At 46.8% G+C, this 23,002-nt stretch overlaps 1 protein-coding gene across 3 annotated transcripts in view; it reads right to left on the reverse strand.

The window, feature by feature from the left end:
* LOC144770959 (uncharacterized) overlaps positions 1-23,002 on the reverse strand; it is a 267,516-nt gene that overhangs the window by 113,400 nt on the left and 131,114 nt on the right. For all 3 annotated transcript variants that reach the window (XM_078655812.1, XM_078655811.1, XM_078655810.1), the window contains one exon: positions 17,270-17,380. In XM_078655812.1, the coding sequence (XP_078511938.1) occupies positions 17,270-17,380 (111 nt within the window). The remainder of the gene's footprint in view (positions 1-17,269; positions 17,381-23,002) is intronic.

Consider the following 23,002-nt stretch of genomic DNA (forward strand, 5'->3'; position numbering starts at 1 on the left):
CTTCCCTTTGGTCTTTCCTCAGCACCTTGGTGCTTTACCAAACTCCTGCGCCCGGTGGTAGAACATCTCCGTACCCTGGGGATTCATCTGATTGTTTACCTGGACGACATTCTTTTAATGTGTCAGTCCAAGGACCTCCTTCTTCACCATCTTCAGGTTACTATAACCCTTCTTCAGTCTCTGGGATTCATCATCAATGCCCAGAAGTCGGATCTCTTTCCCCGACAGGAAATTACTTTCCTTGGCTTTCTGATCATAACTACGGATGCGACTCTTCACCTCCCTTCCGAAAAGATCTCCAAGATCAAGAAGGAGATTCGCAAAGTTCTTCGGCGGGATCGAGTATGCCTCCGCCAACTGGCCAGGATTGTGGGCTTACTCTCTTCATCGATCCAGGCCATTTTTCCAGGCCCTCTTCATTACAGGGCTCTTCAGAGACTGAAGGCTTTTCACCTCCGCAAGGGTCATACTTACTCGGAACTGATTTCCTTGAATCTGGAAGCCCGATCGGAACTCCTGTGGTGGTTGGATCACATGGATGCCTGGAACGGGAAGGCGATTTTCGGTTCCCGTCCGGATCTGGTGATCGAGTCAGATGCCAGTCGCCAGGGTTGGGGCGCCCGTTGCGGCTCTCTCTCGGTGGGTGGCAGATGGACGGAGGAGGAACTTCATCTCCATATCAACTGTCTGGAGCTCCTGGCGGGCTCGTTCGCGATCCGCTCCTTCACCTCGACCAAGGTTTCGTGTTGTGTGCTTCTTCGGATGGACAACACGACTGCGGTCAGGTACATCAATCGATTGGGAGGCACGCACTCCAAGGTCCTAGCGGACCTTGCGAAAGACTTTTGGAACTATTGCCTTCTTCGCCAGATCTCTGTCACGGCGGAGTATCTCCCAGGCGATCTGAACACGGTTGCGGATTGGCAATCCAGGAATTTCCGGGATGCCAGCGACTGGAGACTGGATCCTTCAGTATTTCAGAGAATTTCGGACCTTTGGGGTCTTCCAGTAATGGACTTATTTGCGTCCAGATGGAACGCCCAACTACCCCGTTTCTACAGCTGGAAACCGGATCCGGGGGCGGAAGCAGTGGATGCCTTCCTACAGGACTGGTCCCTGTTTCCAGCTTATGCGTTTCCCCCCTTCCTTTTCATTCAAAGGGTGGCGGCTCAAGTCCGCAGGCAGAGAGCTTCTCTGATTCTGATCACGCCAATCTGGAGGGCTCAATGCTGGTTCCCTTCTCTTTTGGAACTATCCTGGGACAAGCCTCTTCGGCTTCCGTCGTTCGACCACATTCTAACGGATCCATTGGGTCACCCGCATCCGCTGGTTCTCCAGGGCCATCTACGTCTTATGGCATGGAGGATTTCAGGGGACGTTGGTCTTGTGACTCACTTTCGAGAGACGCTGAGCTCCTCATTCGAGGAGCCTGGGCTCCTAACACCACTAAGCGGTATAGATCAGCATGGAACAGATGGGTTCGTTGGTGTGTGGGAAAACACCTGGATCCCATGGGCTCCTCTGTCACCGACGTGATTAACTTCCTCGCTGATCTTTTCAAAAAGAAATTGGCGTACAGCACCATTAATTCTTTCAGTTCGGCAATTTCGGCTGGGCATGCCCTCGTTGATGGCTCTCCGGTTGGTGAGCACCCTTGGGTTTGTAAACTCCTTAAAGGTATTCGCCTTTCGCGCCCCCCAGAACCTCGTTATTCAGGTTTGTGGGATGTTAATGTGGTCTTGAATTTTCTAAAGTCCTGGCAGGATAATCAATACCTTTCCCGCAAGGAGCTTTCGGCCAAATTAGCGATTCTCCTCTGCCTGATCTCATGTAAACGTGCCTCAGATGTTCGTGCACTGGACGTATCAGCCAGGGTTTTTTCCCCAGAAGGGGTTACATTTACTGTTTCAAGAAGAACTAAATGTAATACCAGGTCAGTAACTTACCCGGCTTTCCCAGATTCGCCAAAGCTCTGTGTTGTTCGTTGCCTTAAGACATATGAGGATGTTACTCTTGAACTCCGCCCTCCGGGCGAGAGACAATTACTTATTGCGGTTAAGAAGCCGTTCAAGGCTGTTTCCTCTCCCACGATTGCCAGATGGGTCAGGTGGATAATGTCTGAAGCTGGAATTAGCGTCACTGACTTTGGGGCTCATTCCACTAGAGGTGCAATGGCTTCCAAGGCTATTCAGGTAGGTGGACGCCTGGAGGATATCATGAATGCAGCGGATTGGTCCTCAGATTCGACTTTCAAAAAGTTCTACTTTAAGCCAATCCATGAGGCTGCTTCGTTGGTGGTGAGTAGGCTTTGAACAAGCAAAATCCTCGCCTCCGCTTCCTGACATAGAATGAGAAATTTCCTAGTTACCACAAAGGAAAGTTTCAATTCTATTAAGGAGGCGGAGGCGAGGATTTTCCCACCCAGGCTTTATCGAGCCTCCCCTCCCGTGACTGGATTATGATTTTTTACTTCGTCTAAGGGAAGTATACTTTTTTCTGAGTTTTAATGTTTTCATTGATAAGCTGTGCAATGCTGATTACGTTCTATCTGCATTCCGTTCTGTTTACTCCATTGCAATGTTACTGAATTCTTCGACATTGTTCTGGACAAGATATTATTATTATTGTTCTCTTCCCTAGGCTCCGATCAAAAGACGGACTAGTGGTTGGATGACTTCTTTCCTGCGGCAGCTCCCACGAAAGAGGAAGGACTAACAGCTGGAACTCCATATATACGAACTGTTGGACTCTGATTGGTTGTTAGGTTACCAGGACTACCGCTGCCATGTTGGTTTGGGCAGTCCTGGATGTGTTGTTTTTTCTTCACTACTAACTTGCTGTCCAATAAAATGGAGAAAGGACTAGCAAAATCCTCGCCTCCGCCTCCTTAATAGAATTGAAACTTTCCTTTGTGGTAACTAGGAAATTTCTCAATCACGCATAATTTCTCATCTCAAACAGGGCGGACCACCACATAGCCGCTAAGAATTCTATCTTATGCACTGGATCGTTTACATGCACGTGATCGACTATTGAATCGCGCTATGCTGGTGGACGCGCGTCCTGAAAGCGGTAACAGCATATATTGCAGTGCTGACGCGTGAGCAGACAGAGAGATGTATTCTCCCACAAGTAAAGCACTCAGAACCATTCAGTCAATCCGTGAGGCTAAAGCAATTGCAAGCACCCGCACAATCAGGCGCTCATCCATTAGATCGCAGTAGGCGGCTATAGGCGCGTCCTAGATTTGGCAATAGCGTGTGTTACACCGCTCATTGACAGACAGGCAGAGCGATGTATTCTCCTACCTGTCCGTCGGTACTTCCAGCGTCCCTCTGGCTGTATGGGGAGGTAGCGAGCGCGTCAGACACCACTGATTTTACTTCCTTGTTGGGGCGTGTCTAGCAAGATCACGTGACTATAGGGATTATGGGACATGTAGTTCGCGCTGTTAGATCAACTTTAGCTATAGCGACCACATGATTACATGCTTGTAGTAATTGATGTTAACTTGTACATGATTACAAACGAGTATAACATGGCCTATGTCACACCGCTACTCTATATATAGAGAAGTACCAGTATTTTTTATATCGAACAATAGGTGTTGTGGGATATGTAGTTGTGGGATATTTGGTTCACATTTCGCCACAGCCATGGTCAAGGGTACACATGAATGGCGACATGCCCATCCAGTAGGTCACCTTCGTTTCTAATGTGTGTCAAATGAGGTTAGGATGGTGTGTTATTATTTCAACAGTATATAGAGGTCTATGGCAGATCCTATTAGTTAGGGACAGAGATGGAGGCTATCCATTCAGAGTGTATTCATATATATATATATATATATACATCCTCTTGGAGAGGGAGATTATCGTGTTCTGGCCAGAACTACTTTCAAGCCCTCCGTTAGGGTTTTTCTATCATGACGCATGTTGGTATTGGGGAGCTGTATTCAGAGAGACATCCAAGGGATGTCATCGTTCAACCCGTCCTTATCAGAGTTGAGGGTATACACCCATTTTTGCTCTTTCTTAAACAAAAACTTGTTTATATCTGTGACATGGCTGGGTATCAGAGGTTGTTCGATGACCGTCCAGCGGAAATCATTTGGGCCATGTCCCACCTCCAGGAAATGATTGGTCATTTTCGTGGATTGTCTTCAGCATCTGATAGTGCTTTTATGCTCAGAAATGCGTGTCTTCACCTTTCTAGTAGTCATTCCCACATATTTAGAGTCACAGGGGCAGACTATCAGATAGATGACATTTTGACTATTGCAATTGGTGAAGCGCCTTTGTTCCCACGGACGCCTACTCCCAATATCAATCGTTGTTGATTTCGCAGTCTGAGGACACGCAGCGCAATTCCCACAGGGATGGTGACCTGTCACCGCTGGCATGTCCCAGAGAGTACCCACTGCTCTCGGAATTACTGATCTTGGTCTGGTATGGACCAGTTGGTCCTTCAAGTTCTTTCCTCTTTTGAAAGCGAACAGTGGTGGGGGCAGATTGTCATTTCCAGTGTTGAGAATACCCCAATGTTTCTTAATGATCTTCTGGATTTTGTTTGATCGAGTTCCAAACGTATTGACACAGGTAATGCGAGTTTCCTTCGTTTTAGGTATCGATGGTTCCAAAAGACTCTTACGGTTATTATTGAAGGCCCTCTTTTTAGACCTGCGTATCAGATTCTTAGGATAATTTTTTTCAAGCAAATTGCTCTCTAATTTCTTAGCATGATTAACGAAGCTTTCCTTTGTTGAGCAATTCCTCTGGATTCTAAGGAATTGCCCGTAGGGCAGGTTATCTCTCAGAGCTTTATCCTGACCATAAAAAAGAGTCAATCACGCATCTGTGTCCATGGCCTAATAATGGCTGAGTACCTGCGCGGTAACTGCGCGCCTAGTGGACTAATTGTGACTAATGCACCTAGACTCTTCTTAGATGACAAGGAATTCTTGAACAACTGGTACCTAATCGCGTGGAAATGTACCCGCGACTGGTTAGTGCTTATAATTAAAACAGCGAAGAAGGCGGCCGATAAAATCTTGGTCGAGATTCAATTACTAGAGGGGCAGATTAGAACTACACTCTCAAGCAAAATCTTCACTAAAAATTTGGATGAGAATAACAAAGCTAACAAAGAATTCAGAGATTCTATTCTATTTAAGAAGCTGGAGAAGTGCAAAAAAGATATGGAGAAATTTGCGACCGAGAAAATCTATCCATATACCAGTGATTCCTTTGTCCCTGCGGTCTATAATGCAAAGGGCCATAAGGGAGGATCAACTTACGGTACTTCCAGTTCAGGCGAGGGGTCCAGTGATTCGGACTCATCAAGCCTAGGGAGCAATAATAACAACAAAGGTCGCGGTAGAGGTAACCGTAGAAATTGGAGAGGACCTGGTCAGAACTATAGTCAACCCCAGTTCCCACCATGGTGGCAACCAAATCCTTGGTCTCAAGGAGCCCCCTTCCCTCAACAGATGATGCCCTTTGGTCCCCAACAATTTTTCCCTGATTTCAATTCCCAGTCTTTTTTAGGATATGGCAGGGGGAGCCAGAGGGGGAGGAGGAGAGGTCAACAACAACAGAACCAAGTGCAGTGGAACCTAGCACCACAGATGATGGGCCTAAGGAGTGGGAAACAAGTACCTCAGGACCAGACGACGGCGACAACATCAGGGACGACCTCGTGATAAATCTTAGTTGTAATGTAATGTAATGTAAGCACACATTTTTATAGCGCGGCTATCGCTCCGAGGAGCATCTTGGCGCTCTCGGACAGTTCACGGACACTGTCCGAGATGGAACTAAAAATGCTCAATAGAGGTTTGGGTTTTGTGGCCACCAATATCGGTGACCCATTCCAGACTCATATCGAGATGGGAAAATTCTTTAGGAAAATTCGTTTACATTTTCTTTTCGCTAAGGAGAACGAGGGCGGAAGAGATCTAGCTCTGATGGATCAGAACACAGGCTTGAAAAAACCATCTAACTTTAACCCACCCACCATAGGCCTTCCAGCGAAGGTGATGGCCTTTGAGGAAGCGGTGGACACTGACATAAGGAATCTGCTTCAACAGAACAACAAGCCTTTTGTTAATTTTCCTAAGAAAGAACAAGAAGCGCTGAAAAATCTAACCCAAGATGCATCGGTAGTGATCAAACCTGCCGACAAGGGCGGAGCCATAGTTGTCCTTGATACCACCACATACCGAGAGGAATGCATTCGACAACTCAACGATGTCAAGTCATATCAGAAACTTGATGAGGATCCCACCGAAAGGTTGTCCTTAGCAATTAAACAATATGTAGAAGAAGCACTCTCAGAGGGGTGGATAACATCTAAAGAGGCATCATACCTACAAACGGCACACCCTGTTATTCCGTACTTCTATGTACTACCCAAAGTACATAAGACCCAGAGGCCACCGCCGGGTCGCCCCATAATATCGGGCATTGGGTCACTGCTGGAACCCCTCTCCACCTTCGTGGATCATTTCCTCAGACCGATGGTCCACGACATGCCAACGTATCTACAAGATACGAAGGATGTTTTGAAGATTCTACCCGACATTGAGTTTGATGCCAACCTCGATATCCTAGTATCGTTTGATGTAGAATCTCTCTATACATCCATTCCCCAACGGGAGACCCTTGATGTGATTGAGACTCTACTACGAGCACGTGATCTGGACTCTATCACGCCGGTCTCTTTTATCATGACCCTGGCTAATTTAGCGATGACTGAGAACTATTTCCAATTTGAAGACTCCATCTTTTTACAGGTCTCTGGGACCAGCATGGGCAGCGTTTTTGCCCCAAGTCTGGCTAATCTTTACGTCCACATGTTTGAAGAAGAAGTCATCCTTACCGAGACGAACCCCTTCTTCACCTCCCTACGCCTATGGAAACGTTACATTGATGACGTTCTTGTCATCTGGCGAGGGACAACGGATGAGCTAAAAACCTTCCACATCTGGCTCAACAGCAGAAATGACTTTCTACGGTTCACTGTTGAACAAAGCAAAACCCATCTTGCTTTTCTGGACCTCAAGATTAATGTCACACCGACTGGTCTTCAATCCGAACTTTACCGGAAACCGATGGCAAGGAACTCTTTGCTGAGCTACGAGAGTTGTCATCCTAAAGCTCTGAGAGATAACCTGCCCTACGGGCAATTCCTTAGAATCCAGAGGAATTGCTCAACAAAGGAAAGCTTCGTTAATCATGCTAAGAAACTGGAGAGCAATTTGCTTGAAAAAAATTATCCTAAGAATCTGATACGCAGGTCTAAAAAGAGGGCCTTCAATAATAACCGTGAGAGTCTTTTGGAACCATCGATACCTAAAACGAAGGAAACTCGCATTACCTGTGTCAATACGTTTGGAACTCGATCAAACAAAATCCAGAAGATCATTAAGAAACATTGGGGTATTCTCAACACTGGAAATGACAATCTGCCCCCACCACTGTTCGCTTTCAAAAGAGGAAAGAACTTGAAGGACCAACTGGTCCATACCAGACCAAGATCAGTAATTCCGAGAGCAGTGGGTACTCTCTGGGACATGCCAGCGGTGACAGGTCACCATCCCTGTGGGAATTGCGCTGCGTGTCCTCAGACTGCGAAATCAACAACGATTGATATTGGGAGTAGGCGTCCGTGGGACCAAATGCGCTTCACCAATTGCAATAGTCAAAATGTCATCTATCTGATAGTCTGCCCCTGTGACTCTAAATATGTGGGAATGACTACTAGAAAGGTGAAGACACGCATTTCTGAGCATAAAAGCACTATCAGATGCCGAAGACAATCCACGAAAATGACCAATCATTTCCTGGAGGTGGGACATGGCCCAAATGATTTCCGCTGGACGGTCATCGAAGAACCTCTGATACCCAGCCATGTCACAGATATAAACAAGTTTTTGTTTAAGAAAGAGCAAAAATGGGTGTATACCCTCAACTCTGATAAGGACGGGTTGAACGATGACATCCCTTGGATGTCTCTCTGAATACAGCTCCCCAATACCAACATGCGTCATGATAGAAAAACCCTAACGGAGGGCTTGAAAGTAGTTCTGGCCAGAACACGATAATCTCCCTCTCCAAGAGGATGTATATATATATATATATATATATGAATACACTCTGAATGGATAGCCTCCATCTCTGTCCCTAACTAATAGGATCTGCCATAGACCTCTATATACTGTTGAAATAATAACACACCATCCTAACCTCATTTGACACACGTTAGAAACGAAGGTGACCTACTGGATGGGCATGTCGCCATTCATGTGTACCCTTGACCATGGCTGTGGCGAAATGTGAACCAAATATCCCACAACTACATATCCCACAACACCTATTGTTCGATATAAAAAATACTGGTACTTCTCTATATATAGAGTAGCGGTGTGACATAGGCCATGTTATACTCGTTTGTAATCATGTACAAGTTAACATCAATTACTACAAGCATGTAATCATGTGGTCGCTATAGCTAAAGTTGATCTAACAGCGCGAACTACATGTCCCATAATCCCTATAGTCACGTGATCTTGCTAGACACGCCCCGAAAAGGAAGTAAAATCAGTGGTGTCTGACGCGCTCGCTACCTCCCCATACAGCCAGAGGGACGCTGGAAGTACCGACGGACAGGTAGGAGAATACATCGCTCTGCCTGTCTGTCAATGAGCGGTGTAACACACGCTATTGCCAAATCTAGGACGCGCCTATAGCCGCCTACTGCGATCTAAGGGATGAGCGCCTGATTGTGCGGGTGCTTGCAATTGCTTTAGCCTCACGGATTGACTGAATGGTTCCGAGTGCTTTACTTGTGGGAGAATACATCTCTCTGTCTGCTCACGCGTCAGCACTGCAATATATGCTGTTACCGTTTTCAGGACGCGCGTCCACCAGCATAGCGCGATTCAATAGTCGATCACGTGCATGTAAACGATCCAGTGCATAAGATAGAATTCTTAGCGGCTATGTGGTGGTCCGCCCTGTTTGAGATGAGAAATTATGCGTGATTTGATAATCTACCAATATACACCTAAAGAGGGGATAATTGAAATCTTTCTCCGAGGTGCGGAGATGCTAGATAGCAGTAGAATGCTTTCTTCGCGCAGCTACCCAGTGGTTACAGCTTGATGAAAAAGTTTCTCTCTGATGAATACAAGCTTCACAACGAATGAATGAGAGAAACCTGATGTTGGCATAACTAAAATGCTTCTTTTGAAATGCCGAGTAATGTTGCTCTGCTTTGGGACATAGCCAAATTATATAACGGTCCGCGAATTTTGAGAACACACCAGAGAAGGTTGTGATTAAGTGTGAAGTCAGCTGTCGCTGACATGTCTTTGTATGTCTTCCTTTTACTCTAGAGCGGTGCTTCATTTACCTGCGCTGTGAGCCAGGTGAGGTGAGGCGGTACTCTCCTGCATTAAATGGTAAGTGAGAGTTCAAATATCATGAAGAGATATTTCTGTAAAAACTAGTAATAACAGTACCAGAGAGAGAATTGAATGATAAATTCTCCCCACAGATATGATATACCAATTAATGTGTTCAGTTGGATATCAAATATATACTAATTCTATGTCTTTCCTTGTCTTCGACTATGTATGTTTGTCTGAATCTGAATTTCCAGCCGGGAGAATGATTCTTCAATAGAACCCAGGTGATAAAATTCCTTTTTATTTTTCACGAATCACAAGCAGTAGCGACACAGGTCCTGAGGAATGCAGTGGATACCCTAGTGATCCCTAAATCTGCTGAAACATGTCGACCAAAACCTGTTGGTAGCTATTAGTTAAAACTACCAATTTCGCAATACTCTTTTAATCCTTAGAAACATTGAGGTCTGCAATAAATAATTTTTCCTCATGTTTATCTAATTTTATACTCACGTAAATCACCACCCTGCACTATTAGCACTTAACTACACCCCCACGCACTGCTTCACAGTAGCTCCCTGAGACGCAGCCAGACTATCATTGGGCCTTGTCCAGTATAAATCACACTGGAGCAAAACAACCATCCTTCATGGTTTGAAGGAACCCACATGATGAAAAGGGCGCCCAGGAATAGCTACTGATGGGTATTTTCATCAATCATGAATGAGGTATCCTGGCTAGTGGACTACTGCCACTGAATATTCTTCTTTATACATAGTCGAGTACATAGAAAATCTTCCTTGACCCACCACTATTATTTTGTATGTAGCATGAAAAATCCTTGAACATGAATGAATACTAAAAGCTTGGGGGTGAGGGGGTCCAGAATGATGATCTATCGCTCATACTATGCGTCATTATGTGGTGTTATGCCGTGTTACCTTGTGTCGGCTGCTTTTAAAGGCCTTCCTGCACTGCTGGGCTGGTTCAAAGCGCTAGGACTGGGAGAGAAAAGGACAAGCATTTGTAATGCAATAGGTCTGTCCTGGTTGTGCAGAGAACAGCAATCTGGGGCTAAGGGTTTGAGTTTACCTTTATAAAAATTATGAGAAAAAAGACAGAATGAAAAGTACTTTCAGGTAAAAATCCAGGGCTTGGTGAAGAATTCACAAATGATTCGGGGCTTCTTGGCAGCCACATTTAACGGTAACCAATGACGTTACTAACGCAACTGAGGAACAGTGTTCTTCTGATCAGCATCATTTATACCAGGACTCCATTGTTTTTTCATTGCCATCTCGTGTCAAACACTTCCACACGACCCACCTGGTCGTTTCTGCTGATGCCTGGGAAAATTCTAACTGACACGACAAAAACCATCTTGCAGCCAGCATTTCTGCCCAGGAACTGTCGCACACCCAACCCCCCTGTTCTTTGCAGTTCAACAGAAAGCCATGAGACACTCAAGCCCTGGGTAAATGATTTGCTTTCCATCTCCTGCTCCCAGCCTGGTAAACATCCTTGACACCATGATCAGGTTATCTGGACAATGGCCTGACTGCTGGGCCTTGATCAGGGTGATTAAACAATGAACTGAAAGACCGGGCTTTGATCAAGCTGAGTGAACAATGACCTGAAAGACCAGCTTTGATCATACCGAGTGAACAATGATTTGTGTACCAAGCCTTCACCAGGTCACCTTCTACAAACATTGTCTGGATCTGGTTATCAACTGCAAACACTGCCCTGATTAAACAATGGTCTGACAGCCAAAAGACTGGAAGGAAAAAGTATACAAGGCTTGTAAGCTGCGGAGTAAAGCAGCAGCCTCCTGGGTTCTGTCTCTGACTAGCTTGGGACTCTGTTCCATAGCCCGGGCTCTTTGAATAAATCTGGGTTCCTCCTGCAGACAAAGGCTCCTGTGTCTCCTTTTACTAAGTATGGAAGACTTGGGCGGTTCCCCTGCCGCCGAGACCCAGTAAGTGGGTTAATCCGGTTCTTCAAATGGCGCCTGAATAGGGACTCCATGAGCACGAAGATCAGGCCCGATGGATGTGAGGAGGTGCACGGAGAGACTCCGATGGAGGCGCCCTACCCAAAGGATTCTTGCAGTCCGGTAGCCGAACGACTCGCCCGCTGTTCCTCCCCACCCGGTCGGGCCACATGACCGCGTCCTCGCTGGAGTCCCCTAGCAAATAATTTCTGGAGCAGGACACAGCCCTACGTCTGCAGAAGAGAACTACCCCTGTAAGGTAAGGGTGGACAGATCACCTACCAAGTCTGTATGATTCTGTTATTGACTTTTGCAAAAGCCAAGTGTTAGAAATGGGATCTCCGGCTGGCCAAGGCTTGCGCCAAAGTCAGTCAGAGACCACCACTCTAAGTCAGGGCAAGGGAGTTACACGCCAAGATAACCCCTGCTCACCCCTTTGGTAACGTGACACGAGCAGTAAGTCTAAACTCGGAGGCTATGTAAGTTAAGCGTTTGCGCATGCACCCCCAGCAACAACACTCAAGGCCCACCACAAAGGGAACAGTTACAGAGCAGATGTATATTAATTATAAATGTATTTTATCTATAGAAGTATATTGTGCACAAATGCATGCAGTCTTTAGTAATATTATTAGCCTTGTGATATAGAGTAGAGGGAGAGATGTCTTGCACTGGCAGTTTTCCCATTGACATATCCACTTGTCTGAGCCTGAACTAAACCGAACGAACAAGTTACTTACCTTCGGTAACGATGTAGCTGTAAGAGACATATATTAGTTATAGATTCCTGACCTTAGAATTACACCCAGACGTCAAACTGGATCTGTAGAAATTTCTTAGCAGTAACCCTGCGCATCGGTAGGTGGTGTTTGTCGATTCTGCGTCCGTCGTCATGGTCGCCGGGATGATGTTGCGGTGTCTACTTAAGACGCTGCCCCTGCACGCTGACGTCAATTCTGACACGACTTTCCACACCAGAAGCTTACAGCCATTTAAGACACTGACCACAGGTGCACAAACTAGGGCCCTGCAAGGGAGTCCCTATCCCTAGAAGTCAGTTCGCTGAACGGGGAGGATGGGTGGGGCAGTAAGGAATCTATAACTAATATATGTCACTTACAGATACATTGTTACCGAAGGTAAGTAACTTGTTCATTTGAGAGAGACTATTAGGTATAGATTCCTTTCCTTAGAATAGATACCCCAACAATAATAACCACAGAGGTGGGTCTGCAAACTAAGTTCACATCAGGAAGTCCTGGAGAACAGAATGGCCGAAAAAGCCGTCTCTCCGGAATTGGCTGTCCAGGCAGTAATGCTTGGCAAACGTGTGCAAGGATGCCCACGTGGCTGACTGACAGCTGTCAAGTAATGGAACTCCATGTTCCAAAGCAGTAGTGGCTGCCGTCGCCCTAGTAGAGTGGGCGTGCAGTCCTACTGGAGGTTCCTTTCTAGCCAAAGAGGAGCAGGTCTTAATGCATAGGACAACCCATTGAGAGATTGTACGTTTGTGCACTGCCAGACTTTTCTTAGCTCCCACATAATCCACGAAGATTTGATCGTCCGCCCGGAGGTCTTTGGTGCGGACAAGGTAGAAAGAAAGCGCACGTTTTCTCCTCTTTGGAAGGGAGCGGAGGCGGGAAGAAGTTGGGCAATGTGATGGTCTGACCTATGTGGAAGGGGGTAACCCCTTTAGCAGAAAAGAGGGCCTAGTACGGAGGACTGCTGTGTCAGGATGAACAGCAAGAAAGGGAGGTTTAGAAGATAAGGCTTCAATGCGTGCCATAAGATGCTCCAATGCAAGCCAAAAGATGCTGCAAGGCACGCCAGACGCTCCAGTGCACGCCACCTGATGCTCCAATGCACGCCAGACACTCCAGTGCACGCCACCAGATGCTCCAATGCACGCCAGACGCTCCAGTGCACGCCATCAGATGCTCCAATGCAAGCCAGATGCTCCAATGCACGCTAGACGCTCCAGTGCACGCCACCAGACGCTCCAATGCACGCCAGACACTCCAGTGCACACAATCAGATTCTCCAGTGCACGCCATCAGATGCTCCAGTGCATGCCGTCAGATGCTCCAATGCCTGCCATCAGATACTCCAATGCACACCACTAGAAGCTCCAGTGCACGCCAGACGCTCCAATGCACGCCATCAGATCCTGCAATGCACGCCATCAGATGCTGCAATGCACGCCAGACTCTCAAATGCACGCCATCAGATTCTCCAGTACACGCCACCTGGTGCTCCTACGCACGCCGGCAGATGCTCCAGTGCACGCCGTCAGATGCTCCAGTGCACACCGACAGATGCTCCAGTGCACGTCATCCGACGCTTCATTGTACGCCACCAGACGCTGTAATGCACGCCACCAGATGCTGTAATGCACGCCACCAGACGCTTCAATGCACGCTATCAGATGCTGAAATGAAAGCCAGACGCTCCAATGCACGCCATCAGAACCTCCAGTGCACGCCATCAGATGCTCCAATGCACGCCATCAGCTACTCCAGTGCATGCCATCAGATACTCCAGTGCACGCCATCAGATACTCCAATGCACGCTAACAGATGCTCCAATGCACGCCAACAGATGCTCCAATGCACGCCAGACACTGCAAGCCACGCCATCAGATGCTGCAATGCACATCACCCGATGCTCCAATGCACGCCATCGGATGCTCCAATGCATGCCACCAGACGCTCCAGCGCACGCCATCATGTGAATCAGTGAACACCACCAGATGCTCCAGTGCACGGCACCAAACTCTCCAGTGCACGCCATCAGACGCTCCAGTGCATGCCGTCAGATGCTCCAGTGCACACCGTCAGATGCTCCAGTGCACGCCAACAGATGCTCCAATGCACGCCACCAGAGGCTCAAGTGCACGCCGCCAGAGGCTCCAGTGCACGCCATCAAACGCTCCAATGCATGCCTACAGATGCTCCAGTGCACGACATCAGATGCTCCAAAACATGCCATCAGACGCTCCAATGCACACCATCAGGTGCTCCAGTGAAGCCATCAGCTGCTCCAGTGCACGCCATCAGATCAGATGCTTCAGTGCACGCCATCAGATACTGCAATGCACTCCAGACGCTCCAATGCACGCCATCAGAAGCTCCAATGCATGCCAGACACTCCAGTGCATGCCATTAGATGCCCTAGTGCACCCCATCAGATGCTCCAATGCACGCCATCAGACACTCCAATGCACGCCATCAGAAACTCTAATGGACGCCATCAGAAGCTCCAGTGCACACCATGAGACACTCCAGTGTACGCCAGTAGATGCTCCAATGCACGTTATCAAATGCTTCAGTGCACACCATCAGATGCTCCAATGCATGCGAGACACTCCGGTGCATGCCATCAGATGCTCCAATGCACCCCATCAGATGCTCCAATGCACGCCATCAGACACTCCAATGCCCGCCATCAGATACTCTAATGGACGCCATCAGATGCTCCAGTGCACGCCATCTGTAGCTCCAGTTCACTCCATCAGATGCTCCAGTGCATGCCATCTGACGCTCCAATGCACACCATCAGATGCTTCAGTGCATGCCATTTGATGCTCCAATGCACGCCATCAGATACTCCAATGCACGCCATCAGATACTCCAATGCACGCCATCAGATACTCTAATGCACGCCGTCAGATGCTCAAGTGCACACCATCAGAGGCTCAAGTGCACGCCATCAGATGCTCCAATGCACGCCATCATATGCTCCAATGCACGCCATCAGATACTCCAATGCACGCCATCAGATACTCTAATGCATGCCATAAGATACTCTAATGCACGCCGTCAGATGCTCAAGTGCACACCATCAGATGCTCAAGTGCACGCCATCAGATGCTCCAGTGTACACCGTCAGATGATCTAATGCACGCCACACGCTCTAATGCACGCTAACAGATGTTGAAATGAAACCCAGACGCTCCCATGCACGCCATCAGAAGCTCCAATGCATGCCAGACACTCCAGTGCATGCCATTAGATGCCCTAGTGCACCCCATCAGATGCTCAAGTGCACACCGTCAGACACTCCAATGCATGCCAGACACTCCAGTGCACACCATGAGACACTCCAGTGTACGCCATTAGATGCTCCAATGCACGTCATCAGACGCTCCAATGCACGTCATCAGACGCTCCAATGCACGCCATCAGATACTCTAATGGACGCCATCAGATGCTCCAGTGCACACCATCTGTAGCTCCAGTGCACTCCATCAGATGCTCCAGTGCACCCCATCAGATGCCCCAATGCATGCGCTCAGATGCTGCAATGCACGCTATAAGATACTCTAATGCACGCCATCAGACGCTCCAGTGCACACCATCAGATGCTCCAATGCACGCCATCAGACGCTCGAATGCACGCCATCAGACGCTTCAATGCACACCATCAGATGCTCCAATGCACGCCATCAGATGCTCCAATGCACGCCATTAGACGCTTCAATGCACTCCATCCGACGCTCCAGTGTACGCCATCAGGTGCTCCGGTGAACACTTTGAGGTGCTCTAGTGCACACCATCAGGTGCTTGCCCCAGTGCACACTATCAGACGTTCCATTGCACAAAGTCAGATACAGATGCTGAGGTGTCTTTTCATTTATGGAAAATGGACAACTGACCAGCACCAGACCACCTTTATCATCCCAAAACATAAGGATGAAGTATAGTTGTGGCAGCTAGCAACCGTTCCATTGGAGTCTCCACATTAGTCAACGGGAGAATTCAGCTGCCTCGGGCAGCACACATTATGGACGTTGGACATGCAGCAGCTATCCAACGTCCTATCCGCAGAAGATCAGAGACAGCTGAGAATCGTCCTGGCACATTGTTGGCAACAGCAAACAGGCCAAAAGGGGGAACGTCCGAGATGCTAAAGAATTATGGGAGCTGCTGTGTCTGTAAACCCCAATGACATCTTCTAAAGGAAGCTTAAAGTGGAGTGAATGTTGACGAATATGGTGACAGCTGCTATGTCACAAAACCTACAAAGATGGGAGATTCAAAAGTAAAGGCCCACTTGCTCTTCTTTTTAGCTCTGAGTGGTATTCCTGAAAGCTCCAAGGCGGAAGGACAGTAGAGGGGGGACAGGGTTTCTCTCTAGCACAACAAGGCTTGACCAGGGCTTTCTGCAAGAGGTCACCACATAAGGGGCTCATGGAAAACCTAGGTCCCCTGGAGGCTAACTTTCCTGACACAGGAGTATATTAGATATTGCGTCTAGGCCTGTCTGTGCTAGAGGACTGGGTGCCAGGCGTCCTCAACGAAGAAGCCGTAGTGACAACAGCTGGCGTACAATGGTTCAAAGTCAGAGTGCTCATCTAATGTTATGAAGTTTGGGGGCGAACATGTAAACACTCAAGTCTAACAGTAACAAGCAGATAGGACTGCAGACTTGGCAAAGACCTTTGTAATCTTTCTTTGAGGAAGTCAGGACCATATTTAATTTAAGCACCACTGCATTTAGAACATGTGTTGTGACCCAAACCTCAAGCTAGTTCACCTAGTAAACTTGGCCAACACAAAGACGTGTCTAAAATGTATATTTAAATATACCTGAGTGACTAGTGATGCTCTGAGGTGTGAAAAGAGTGGAAGAGTGAAAGTAAACATCAGTTTTTTCTCATTAATCCACTATAATAAAGAGGGTACAGAGGTGAACCAACTAAAGGAAACAAGGTGTGTTTGTGGAATCGGAAATCTGAGAGTAGAGAAAGCCAAGTCACAAAGGAAACACAGGCGACAGGTGACAATTAGTAAACATTGCGACTGCTGTCCGGATGCTTGTCTGAAGAGGTCAAGAACATGAAGCTCAGATGAGCACGATTGACTCACCCATATCATCATCAATGCCTCCTTTGATCTGACGGCCCTCGGGGTCCACTGAAGAAGCCATGCCCTCCTCTTTGATGTTTGGTAGAATGAATGATGTCTCTTCTGACATTCCTGTGAAGAACATTAAAAAACCACAGTCATAAAAGGAGGTTGAAAAGAATTCTGCCCACTCCCAAGCATGAGAGGCCTCTTTTGCAAACGGTACTGATCTACTTGTGACAGCTTGTCAAGCCCTCTTGACATGAGCTGGGACCCTGATGAGGGGCACAGCATTGTAGACACCTTGGATTTCATTAGGTATTAAGAGGAAGAAAGGGTGTTCTACTCTGCCGGCATCTGTTTGAAACAGTGAGGAGGAGAAGCATCCTTGCTCTCCATATGTAGGGGCAGTCACAGGTGGAGGGAAGCCGAGAACCCTTTAAACCTATGTAACCACACTACCCCCGGGACCATCCTGGGGGAGGGAACTTGAGGCGCAGGGCGCTAAGAGCAGGCAGCCTCCAACATCAAATGTTCAACCCAAAAAGGGGCCCAGTATAGTGGCCCCTTTTTGTGTTGTACAATCCTTTAAACCTACACATGACTTTATTAGAAACCAGTATATCCAACGCTTGAAAACACGTTCACTGGGTACTACAACTGGCAACACTTGTTAAAAGCACATAACCACATCAGATGGGCTTTGAGTAACTGTGCCAGGGGCGGCCTGCAGGTGCATCTCTGCCAGTCTTTCCTCCAGAAGCAGGTGAACAGCCAGGTCTTTTGCTCTTTCGTGCTTCCTAACCTGATTCGAGTGGCTGTCTCACTTTAAATTCCATCTGCCGGCTCCATGGGGCAGACTCTGAAGGTGTTCTGGGAGACGACCCGTGAATGACAGCAAGGCCAGAGGAAGCATTGGCAAGGTCAATAGGTCTAGCGCTAGGTGTCACACCGTTGGATTTGTCAATGGTTGTCTGGGGTTATAGTTACACTTTATTGGTGGAGGATCAATCTCTCTCGCTCTCAAAAAAACAATTGATAGATTGCTTAAGAAGCTGTATTCTGCTTTGCGCCGAGACTCTTGAACCAGATCCCTGAAAACATTGGGCTGAATTCAAATCCCGTTTGGTAGGAAAAGTCTCAAGATGTACTTCTGGGGCGTGGCCAAGCAGCATGGCCGTCAGGACGTAAGCTCCACCAGCTCCCGGCCGATAGACCCAGTAATCCTGTTTAATATCCTGCACAGGCCCCTAACACGCTAAATAGCTAGTCGCCTGCACCCCAGATGCGGTTGGCCCCTTTGTGAGGAGAACGGAGACGGGCCGCTGGGAGCGCAGTCCGAGAAACCGCCGGCACCGAGATGCCCCGGGCCACTGCCTAGGCGTGGCCGGGGATTGAGGCCTGGTCCGGGAGAAGGGCGGAATGTCAGCGGCCGCTTGCGGAAGCAGCGCCAAGGGAACCCTTTACTGCAAGTCGGAGCCTGCGACCATCTGGGGCTCCGTCTGGGAGGAAACTGTCGGGGGCCCTACCGGAGCTGATTGAGCCCCGCACCACCTGTGCTGGACCCCGAGGCCGCGGTCGAAGAGGCGGAGCCCGGCTCTGATCCCTGGTGCCTCTTCCGCCCCAGCTGTGGGGTAGAACTCGGGAGCCCCAGGAGACGCTGACCGTAGGGCCCCCGGCGACCTGCGACACCGCCTGCAGTGAGGAGCTTGTGGGCGGCCTCTTTGGGGACGGGCCTATATGCCTGCGGGGGCGAGCCCTGTGTCCGGAGGCTCTTGTGACTCACGAAGGCCTGCGGGGAGGACCGCTGACCCTGACTCCTGCCTCGCAGCCGCCCCACAACATCTGCGGGCCCCCAGCTGTTGGAGGGCCTGACTGACCAAAGGAACCATGGGCGCAGACCGGCGCTGGAGGTAGGAGGCGGCCTACTAGGCCTGAATGCCCAGGGGGACTGTAACCTCCTGGAGCACGCTACACGTGAGATCTCTGCTGGCGCTGGCCTCGGCGGGACCCGGCCGGACCCCTTTACCCTTGAGGCCTTGGTCCTGACTTCGTGGGGATGCCGAGGGGGCCCTGATCACCTGGGGGCCACACGGAGTGGCTGGACTGCAATCGTAACTCCTCCGACGGTGGTGATGGGCCTGCAGTGAGGAGCAGAGGCAGGACCTTCCCAACGGAGATCCGTGGCCCCTGGATCACCGCCGGAGGCCTAGATTCATCTCTGAGGGACCTCCCCGGGCCCGGTGGGGCTCTGGACCTCGAACTGGACATCGTGCTTGGACCCTGGGTCGAGCGGATACTGAGGGGCCCTGATTGCTGACTGACCCCGAGGAGCGCAGACCCCTGTAGGTAGGATCTGAGCCTAGACAAGTGAGGCCCTGTACGGCCCGGGACTGTAACCATCGGGGCGCGCTGAGGAGGAGAGGGGCTGAGGGGGGCCTCTGGTGGTGCCGCTTCAGGATCTGGTCCGCCGGGGGGGCCCTGTTGTGAGGGGGATCCACCATCTTTACGACCAGGGGGAGCGGCCTGAGCCCCCTCCCCCCCCCGGGGCTCTCCTTGGTCGTCGGTCTGGGGACACTGCGAATGGGGCTGCGGGGCGGCAGTGGAGCCCGGACTCAACGCCATCCCAGGGATAGACGAGGGACCCTCGGTGGCCTCTACTCGGAGAGTCGGCGGTGCGACGGAGAAGAGGAGCGCATTCAGGCCCTGGCTCCATGACCCAGAGGGATTTCTGCATAGGCCCCATGGGAAAGCGTCCTGGTTGTCCTGAGGGAGAGTTGTCCCGGTTGCGGGAGGACTTGGTGATGCGTAAGGACAGGATGTCTCGCTCTACACAGCCTAACACGATCACTCAATATACTACCCAGAGACTGCCGTCCCAGAGGATTACAAGCCAGTCGGGCCAGGAAGACGGGGTGGAGGCCCCCGGTCAACCCTCTCGGGCGGAACTGTTGAAGGCGATACAGGGCTCCCACTCTGCACTGGAGCGACAAATCGAGACGGTCTCTATAGACGTCAATCTGTTGAGGACGGATCTCCGAAAAGTCACGGACAAGGTCTCTGACGCCGACGGTAATATTAAGTTAAATCTTCAAATGAATTTTCTCCCATATCAAAGTGTCACATTTACACATAGCAGGCATCTTGCTCCCAGTGACTGGTAGAGACACTGCCATATTTATGACTACAGCCTTTTTTTCAAATGGGAGAAATTTAAAGTGCAGAAAAATGCTCCTCCGTAGGAACATTTTTGCAGAACATTTTGCTGCACTTCCCATGAAAAAAAAATGGTTGTATGTTTGTAATGTACATGTTACAGAGCCATATATGGTGAAAGGTATGTTCTAAGACACAAGTACATACAACACAGGCTTTAATGACATATAACCCATTCACTGCCACTCAGGTTCATACATCCACACAGACCATGGACTCACTGATGCTCATAGCAGCCCTATCATAGTACTCCTACTCACAGTATTTTGTTCAAACCATAGTATCGGGCTCCATGAACATTAGGTTTAATGCATATAAGGCTGGGAGATGGGGTGATTGGTAACATTGCATGAGTTACTTGGCCTTCAGTAGTTCACAACGATTTTCACTGATCAGAAGTAGCTCTCATTACAGAAAAAGTTGGAGACCCCTGGAATAGAGTCACTACTCTAGCGTTAAGTATGGGAATAGGTTGGATTCTTCCTCCCATTGAGAACTGTGAATTAAGTCGCTACTTTGTAACACTGATAAATATGTGGATAGAGTCTCTACTCTGTATCACTGGTAAGTATGCAAACAGATTCACTAGAATAAAATATTGAGGGGCGTGTAAATAGATTAATTACTCTATAACACTGATAAGTATATCAATAGATTCACTAGAATATAATATTGAGAGGTATGTAAATAGATTAATTACTCTATAACACTGATAAGTATATCAATAGATTCACTAGAATATAATATTGAGGGGCGTGTAAATAGATTCATTACTCTATAACACTGATAAGTATATCAATAGATTCACTAGAATATAATATTGAGAGGTATGTAAATAGATTAATTACTCTATAACACTGATAAGTATATCAATAGATTCACTAGAATATAATATTGAGAGGTATGTAAATAGATTAATTACTCTATAACACTGATAAGTATATCAATAGATTCACTAGAATATAATATTGAGAGGTATGTAAATAGATTCATTACTCTATAACACTGATAAGTATATCAATAGATTCACTAGAATATAATATTGAGGGGCGTGTAAATAGATTCATTACTCTATAACACTGATAAGTATATCAATAGATTCACTAGAATATAATATTGAGAGGTATGTAAATAGATTAATTACTCTATAACACTGATAAGTATATCAATAGATTCACTAGAATATAATATTGAGGGGCGTGTAAATAGATTAATTACTCTATAACACTGATAAGTATATCAATAGATTCACTAGAATATAATATTGAGAGGTATGTAAATAGATTAATTACTCTATAACACTGATAAGTATATCAATAGATTCACTAGAATATAATATTGAGAGGTATGTAAATAGATTAATTACTCTATAACACTGATAAGTATATCAATAGATTCACTAGAATATAATATTGAGAGGTATGTAAATAGATTAATTACTCTATAACACTGATAAGTATATCAATCGATTCACTAGAATATAATATTGAGAGGTATGTAAATAGATTCATTACTCTATAACACTGATAAGTATATCAATCGATTCACTAGAATATAATATTGAGGGGCGTGTAAATAGATTAATTACTCTATAACACTGATAAGTATATCAATAGATTCACTAGAATATAATATTGAGAGGTATGTAAATAGATTAATTACTCTATAACACTGATAAGTATATCAATAGATTCACTAGAATATAATATTGAGAGGTATGTAAATAGATTAATTACTCTATAACACTGATAAGTATATCAATAGATTCACTAGAATATAATATTGAGAGGTATGTAAATAGATTAATGACTCTATAACACTGATAAGTATATCAATAGATTCACTAGAATATAATATTGAGAGGTGTGTAAATAGATTAATGACTCTATAACACTGATAAGTATATCAATAGATTCACTAGAATATAATATTGAGGGGCGTGTAAATAGATTCATTACTCTATAACACTGATAAGTATATCAATAGATTCACTAGAATATAATATTGAGAGGTATGTAAATAGATTCATTACTCTATAACACTGATAAGTATATCAATAGATTCACTAGAATATAATATTGAGAGGTATGTAAATAGATTAATTACTCTATAACACTGATAAGTATATCAATAGATTCACTAGAATATAATATTGAGAGGTATGTAAATAGATTAATTACTCTATAACACTGATAAGTATATCAATAGATTCACTAGAATAAAATATTGAGGGGCGTGTAAATAGATTCATTACTCTATAACACTGATAAGTATATCAATAGATTCACTAGAATATAATATTGAGAGGTATGTAAATAGATTAATTACTCTATAACACTGATAAGTATATCAATAGATTCACTAGAATATAATATTGAGAGGTATGTAAATAGATTAATTACTCTATAACACTGATAAGTATATCAATAGATTCACTAGAATATAATATTGAGAGGTATGTAAATAGATTAATTACTCTATAACACTGATAAGTATATCAATAGATTCACTAGAATATAATATTGAGAGGTATGTAAA

Source organism: Lissotriton helveticus, chromosome 7 (genome assembly GCF_964261635.1).
Source record: "Lissotriton helveticus chromosome 7, aLisHel1.1, whole genome shotgun sequence".
Taxonomy (NCBI): Eukaryota; Metazoa; Chordata; class Amphibia; order Caudata; family Salamandridae; genus Lissotriton; species Lissotriton helveticus.